The sequence below is a fragment of the Aulonocara sp. 'chitande type north' Nkhata Bay genome, linkage group LG18 (genome assembly GCF_057382095.1).
Source record: "Aulonocara sp. 'chitande type north' Nkhata Bay isolate Kocher_YH1m ecotype deep benthic linkage group LG18, A_spYH_male_GT1.1, whole genome shotgun sequence".
NCBI lineage: Eukaryota > Metazoa > Chordata > Actinopteri > Cichliformes > Cichlidae > Aulonocara > Aulonocara sp. 'chitande type north' Nkhata Bay.
Window position 1 is genome coordinate 19,360,630 of NC_141361.1, and position 7,597 is coordinate 19,368,226.

At 40.6% G+C, this 7,597-nt stretch overlaps 1 protein-coding gene across 2 annotated transcripts; it reads left to right on the forward strand.

Annotated features, from left to right (window-relative positions):
* Nucleotides 1–135: 135 nt before the first annotated feature.
* Nucleotides 136–5,113, forward strand: kdsr (3-ketodihydrosphingosine reductase). 2 transcript variants are annotated; one of them, XM_086273572.1, is made up of 10 exons: nt 136–649; nt 1,290–1,379; nt 1,637–1,693; nt 1,910–1,975; nt 2,049–2,144; nt 2,924–3,115; nt 3,673–3,756; nt 3,920–4,003; nt 4,117–4,218; nt 4,314–5,113. In XM_086273572.1, exons 1-10 carry the CDS (start codon nt 461–463, stop codon nt 4,431–4,433), a joined length of 1,080 nt encoding a protein of 359 aa, XP_086129698.1. In that variant the 5' UTR covers nt 136–460; the 3' UTR covers nt 4,434–5,113. The 2 variants fall into 2 exon arrangements, with proteins under 2 accessions (XP_086129698.1, XP_086129699.1); XM_086273573.1 differs by lacking the exon at nt 136–649 and adding an exon at nt 678–1,052.
* Nucleotides 5,114–7,597: the final 2,484 nt, after the last annotated feature.

Sequence of the window (7,597 nt, forward strand, 5' to 3'; positions counted from 1 at the left end):
GTAAAGCTGCGTGTGTCAAAAAAACTGCAAGTTCATTTGGGTGTGTAGCTATTGCTCAAACGGATACTACGAATAAAAGTGGTGGTGCGTTGCATTATGGGAATTGCTGTTCAAGCCCGATGAGCCAACGTTGCAGGTTCCAGAGAGCAAGTGCATGCTTTAGAACTACAAGTACCACGTAGCACAGTTCGGCGTCCGCTAACACTTCGATTTGTTTTGGTTCATGTAGACTGCGCTTTGTCACGGGGGAGCCGAGATTCACCGCTGCACTCTAACCTGGTTGTTACACGTCTGTGACCTGCTACCGAGCTCTGGGGGAAAAAAAAAAAAACTCCTCCGGGGTTTGCATTTCGCCGCCCCCCTCTTTCAGCACCGCCGCCTACCTCGTAGCTCTCTTATCGGACCCCCAGAAGCTGGCCTGCTAGTTAGCAAACAAGCTAACGATTGCCAGATTTCACCCATGTCCTCTGAAGAAGGGTTCAGCTCAGCGATAACAGATTGGCTTTTTATCAATTCCTGGTGGCTCCTTCTTCCGTTCATCATGCTGCTTGTTGTCGCTGCCTTCATCGTTGCTTTTGTGTTGCTGTTATATATGATATCGCCCCTCATTAGTCCCAAGCCTCTGAAATTGAACGGGGCCCACGTCGTGGTAAGTGTTACGGTTTAGCTGGCTGGTAACGGTCGCTAACGGCTACTCATAACTGCAGTTTTAAGTTAGCCTAGCTGAGTTTAAGGTTAGCCATAGCTTTATATTTACGTTAGGTGGCGTATTCGCACTTAGCCTAAGGACAACAAGAAGTCGTAACTTTCTTTTTTCTTTTTCATCGTTTATTTTAATAGTAGCTGAGTTTATTGCGAAAGTCAGGTGTCTGTCGTGACACGCCCACATATGAGCTAAGGAATATTGCTTTAATTAATGCTTCAATCTTACTTCACAACCTATTTTATACTTGGATAAAGTATAATCCACTGAAATAAAACCAGTGCAGTAACCACTAACTTCAGGTAATTCAGCTTGGTTAATGATAAACTTCGCAGGCAGGCCACTAAAGGTAAATATTGTTTGCTTTACCTTGATGTACCTAGTAAACTCTCAGAGACAACATTGTGGGGTTAGGATAATTTTATTATGCAATAATGCTAAAACAGTAGGAAAAATGACTTTTTAAACGATTAACTTTATTAAAGCTGCATTACCTTTTGAGAAACATAATTAACATTTCCAGGTTAACCTGTGCCCCAGTCTGAGTTGCATTATCATTTACCCTTTTGTTTGAACTTTGATTTAGGTGACAGGAGGCTCCAGTGGGATTGGGAAATGCATTGCTATTGAGTGCTATAAGCAAGGAGCGTTCATCACTTTGGTGGCGCGAGACGAGGTAAGCACAAACATTTAGCAGATCCTACCTTGGAGTGTAGCCTCGTCAACAGGCTGTTTGTTGTCTGAGCGCATCTGATGTCACACAGTCAAACTCTAAAGGTGAACTTGTTCCATGTCACTCACGTGCAAAAGTGCACGTGAGTTGACCCGCATTATTACATGTTTTCATTTAGTTGTGGAGTTCATGACATTCATAATGATATTTGCAAGCTTTTGTGTGTATAACAGTAAACATGCATTTTTTTTTTCCTGTAGGAGAAGTTGCTTCAGGCAAAGAAGGAAGTGGAGAAATTTGCCATCAATGACAAGCAGGTATGGGTTCAGTATGTATTTCAATAAAAGATGCCTTTTATTAAAGAACTCATTAAAAGTATATTCTACATGCATAATCTTTCCTGCACACATTTTCCAGATGTGTAGGCTTAGAGAAATGATTAAAGTAAAGATAAATCATTAAAAACGCCGCATATGTAGGCTGTGAAAAGTGATTGCATTTTGCATTATTAAAATCTTGGTTTCCTTATTTAGGTGGTGCTCTGCATCTCAGTTGATGTTTCCAGTGATTACAGTCAAGTGGAAAACGTGATAAAACAGGTAGTGTTACCCTCTAATGGAACATAGCTTTAATAATTAAGAAGTACAGCAGTGACTTTTTCCTGTCGTGCAGGCTCAAGAAAAGCTAGGTCCCGTTGATATGCTTGTGAACTGCGCTGGAACTTCAGTTTCTGGAAAGTTTGAGGAAGTGGAGGTAGATCGTTTTAAAGTAAGTACCTGCAGTCATTGGATTCTTTAAGTTCCAAGGACTTTAAGCTTCTCATAGTAGTGCTAAAAACTGTTTAGAAGTATACAGTTATTCATTGCTGATAATTACAACCGGGTGAAAGATCAGAATAATAAAGCTGTGTTGCAGGGGTGTGTTTTTTGTTTTGTTTTGTTTTTTCCAAATTGAATCACACATGAGAATCGGTTTTTCCTTGATTATAATAGGCTTTTGGTTAGGTGAAACACATGTGGACTGTTCAGTGTATTTTTCCATTACTTCTGGGCATTTGCTAATCATAAATGTATTTTATGAATGAGCAAATTAAATCCTCCATAAATAAATGATTAAATAGATTTTTATAACCTGAGGGGGAAGGCCATTATATTCTTTGGGAAGCTTCACAATTCCTTCTTATATGAATGGAAAAACCTGCCGCGAATTTAATAGGTTTGATCGAGAGCATTAATTTCTTTAAAATTACTTAAAATTATTGGCTGTCGACATAATACATGTGCACCAAAGCAGGAATTGGGTCTTTTGAAATGAGTGTCATACATTATGTTCTTATTAGAAAAGGTTTGATTTGTGACTTGGTAAGAAATCACATTACTGTCAGAATTTCTGAAGAAGTGGCTAAATTTATGGCCTTTGGCCTGCTGTGAATCAAGAGACTTTGAACTGCTCAGGTTTTAAAGTGACTGAAGCTGCCTACAATTATGTAATGTACCATGGACACTGGTTATAGTTTAATGTAGTATTAATGTAGCCTTCGTTTCCAGAAATTGATGGAAGTGAACTACCTGGGCAGCGTTTACCCAACACGAGCTGTCATAACCACCATGAAGGAGCGAAGAATGGGCCGCATCATGTTCGTTTCCTCCCAGGCGGGCCAGATTGGTCTGTTTGGTTACACTGCCTACTCCCCATCTAAGTTTGCCCTGCGAGGCCTTGCAGAGTCGCTGCAGATGGAGGTATGTGTTTTGCAAAAATTGCCTACAAACACGCTTGAAGCAATTCTTAGCATTCCTTAGCATAGAATATGAATGACATTGCACGACCAGAAGTAGGCAGGACTGAAGATAAACTTTTCTCAATTTCCTTCAACTGAAGTAACTACCAAAGAGAATGACATTTGATCTGAGAGTAAATGCATTAGAGGTTCATCTAAGCAGCCAGAGCCTGGAGTGTCCACAAGCACCCAGCCTTCATATGCAACAAGCCTGTATTTGTATAGCGCTTTTACTAGTCCCTAAGGACCCCAAAGCGCTTTACACAACCAGTCATCCACCCATTCACACACACATTCACACACTTGCAGTGTGTCTGCAGCTTGAGTGAAGATGATGATAAGGGACATTTCACTAGAGTCAGTGCTGTAATGATTATACTTTTTCTACATATAGGTAGCATTCAGGCTAACTTTTATTGCTTGTCAAAGAGCTGTTGAAATGTTAACGTATGTAGTTAGTTGTCATGGTCTCAGTAGTGGAATTGCTAAGGCAGTTATTGCTCTGTTTTCCTTCTGCAGATAAAGCCCTACAATATCTACGTGACTGTGGCATACCCCCCTGACACTGACACTCCAGGACTGGCTGAGGAGAACAAGACAAAGGTATGCAACAGTACAGAGAAATACTTACTTTTCTTACTTCCTGTTTCTTTATGTAAATTTTCTTGGAGGTGTTTTCCCTTTATTTTCACATTTTAGACTGCTGCTTAAATGCTTGCGGTCTTACCCCCACCCCTCTCTCTCTTTCTCCGCTTTCCTCTCCCAGCCTCTGGAGACCAAGTTAATCTCTGAAACCTCTGGAGTTTGTCAACCAGACCAAGTGGCCAAAATCATTGTCCGGGACGCAGTGGTAAGAAGCTCGGATCACATTCAGCGCCCAGTTTAAAAATGAGATGTGTGCTCTGTATTTTGTTTGTTTTTCCTTTGGCAAATGTATCTGCTTGTTTTTCGTTCATCTCACAGCAGGGGAACTTCAACAGCTCTGTTGGTCCAGATGGTTACATGCTATCAGCGCTCACCTGTGGAATGTCACCCGTCACCTCCATCACAGAGGGTCTCCAGCAGGTACAGCCCTGTACATGATAGGAAATTGCAGGAAATTGCTCCTCAGCAGATCTGCAAATTTAAGCCTAACCTTTTATTTTGAAATTCCCGCACAGATCGTCACCATGGGATTGTTTCGGACCATCGCACTTTTTTACCTGGGGAGCTTTGACAGCATCGTGCGCCGCTGCATGATTCAAAGGGAGCAGTCAAAAGCGGCCAATAAGAGGGAGTAACAGCAGCCTTACCTTCACCTCACCCCGATGCCCCCAACCCTCTACCCACTGCCCTCCCAGCCAGTCCCTTCCTCCAGCTGTACAAGTGCACAACCGTAGGTGGGGGTGGGGTTAAAAAACAAAAGGCCATGTCAGCATTTCTGATGTCAACTTTAGCAGATGGAATGGAAGAAAGTGGCAGATGTTTACGTGTCTACTCCACAGACTTGATAGCCATTTAGATGTATTTTTTTCCCCTGGTGACTTCAGTTTAATGTGTCCACCTGCTTCTTTTGGAAGCAGCCTTACTTTAGAGGAAAGAGGGGTGACTAAAAATCCCACATCCTGATTTCCAGTATCTAGGCTTCCCTTCTTCAGTTTTTTTTTTTTTTTTTGGTTCCCACAGAGAAGAAAAGCAACAGCCCGTCTAACCGGTTGTGCCAAATATGGCCTGAATTTTTTATTTTTTTTCCCCACCAGAGGCTATAGCGAAAACAGAATAGTTGTTACTCTCTTTTTCGTCATGTTGTGCCGCATGTATCAGAGATTTCCATCTTTTAGAGAGTTTTTACAGTTTTCACTATATAAGCCCTTTCTTTCCCACCTTTTCCATACTTCAGGTCTTTGCCGGCAAAGATCCTTCCCTTTTTTTTCCTCTCTCTCCCTCTTTTTTGACTGAATAACCTCTGTGTTTAAAAGCGGTCGTGACCCACAGTGTTTTGTTTATGCTGCGGGATATTTTTGTTTGTGTTTGTGTGTGAACTGAGGTCATACATTATACGACAGTACTCTTCCATGATATCAAAGGGCAGGAGAGAGCTTATGTTTGTCTTTAATTTTTTTAAATCTATATTTCATAAAATAATCTCCACATATTATCATTATTATTAATAATAGTGATACTATTCCAAAACGTTACGTGCAGCGTTGTCGCTGAAAACCGTGGGATGTGCAAGTGTGTTTGCTGTGACTGAGCCGACCACCTCCGGAAAGAGTAAAGCCATTCGAAGTTTTTGTCTCGGGAATAAAGACAGCAAAAACGTTTTCCTCGTCATTCCAGCTAAGTGAAGAAAGTAAAGCAGGTACTATGGGTTGAAGCCATGAAGTCGTAAGATTAGAGTGGGAGGGGATACACAAACAAATAAACCAGCACATAAATTTAAGTTTCACTCATGCACTTGTCAGTTTAATTTAAAAAAAAAAAAAAACACTAATAAGTTGCTAAAGGAAGCATGAAGCGTATCATTTTTTACTTGCAGTTTTTTGTGTCAGTGCACATTCTCAGCCATCCCCAGTGAAGATGCATAATCTGTCAGGTTGGTGTAACTCAGAGATGGGCGGGACTCGCTGGTTCGGGTTGTGTCTCTGTACATCTAGTGAGGGCGCTGGTGAGTCATCTTATATAATGGCCAAACTTTTGGAGGAACAAGAGTGGAAGTGTTAGCCCTCATCTCTACGATGCTCTTTTTGTTGTTGTTGTTGTTGTTGTTGTTGTTGTTTTTTTGTTTTTTACATGCACTGACGCTGTCGTGCACTGCTGGGACTTCAAAACTCTCTAGATTACAAAATATAGATTCCCTTCTGATTTCTGTCAAGTCTTAGTTACCATCTGACTTTCTTATTGTTTTGAATGCAAAAGGAAGAAGAAAATACAATGTTGACTCTCGCAAGTCTTCCTTTGGTCCAGTCGGAGAGAATGTACTTTATAACAAAGCGATACAAATCAGAACATAGGAACATTATTTTTTAAATACACCAATATTTGAATGCCAAAATGTGTTAAGACAATTTCTTGAGATCGCAGCACATTTATTTGTGGTTTATTTTGATGTCGCTGCTCTTTTGATCTTAGTGTTAGTTTATAAAAGCTGGAGAGCAGCATGCGGCCCATTCTACAGCCTTAAGACGTGACTACTGATGAAGCGAACGCTATGAGAGAGTGGACCCGTCCGCAGAACAATGTGACTTCATACGTTAGTGGATGATTGGTTTACCGGGTGATTATTTTTTTTTTTTTTTTTTTTTTTTTTTTGGTGACTTATTTGGTGTGAAATGCCAACTGTTTGGGGGGGGGGAGGGGTTTGGGTTTGTGTGTATGTGTGTGTGTTTGGTCAATTTCTAGTGTTTCTATGACAAAAGAAGCCTTACTGAAATCCAAGACATGAAATTGAGAATGGATGACTCATGTTTGATGATGTTCTCATTTGATATTGGTTAAAGGCGTACTGTCCCGCACTTGAGAGCTTTCCGTAAATGTACATTTATTGCTTTAAGAAGGTTTTTCTTTTTTTTACCTTGAGGTAGCAACACATTGATGGATAGAACATGTAGCTCATGTAAAAGCAGTTTTGTTTTCACTAACACAACTTTAAGCTATGCAAATGAAGCCTCTGCTAACAATATGTTTAAACATACAGTAAAGATTTAAGTTCTGTAAGAGTCACGCTAGTTTCCCTCGTTTAATGGTGTCATTATCGGATGCTCAATGGATTTAAAAGTCTTGAACATGAAAGTCATACTGCACTCTTTGGTTTCACGCTTTTTTCTGTTTTCTTTGCTTTATACTCTTTCTGCCAAAAAAGCTTAACACCTTCACCTTGTGTGCCATTGAAAGAAAATGTGAGGAGTGGAACATTTCTTTGTCTTATTTTCTTACATGATAAACTAAATAAATACCTGTGAAGAAAACCTAAATCCTTTTACTCCTGGGTGTCGTTGTCTCTTCTTAAATTGCTTTAGACCTCTTTGACTGAACTTGCCTTAAGGGGGGGGGGGGGGATGATTAAATCTCAGCATGATCATGGTTCAGAAGTTTTGACAGTGCAGGGTTTGTGTAGGACTGAGGATGTTAAGTATTCTGTTTGATAGAGGATGACATTTAATTTTTTCATAAGGGAACTTCCCAAAGCAGCAGCAGCTCTCGGGTTTACAGAGTGCAGGACTTTAGATGCTTCGTTAGACTTGTGGGAGAATAAGTAGATGACAAATAGGGGAGATGCTTTAAAAAAAGATGAGAAAAGTTTAAAGAAGACAGGGAAAATGTAGACTGGTGCATCAGTTTTGCACTTGTAAGGTTAAATCTGTGTCCACAAGGGGGTGGCTGGACTACATCAAAGCAATCCCTCGCCAGGGTGGTCCTCTGCCCCTAACCCTGTGATCTTTTAAGATTTCTGTCTTCGATCATA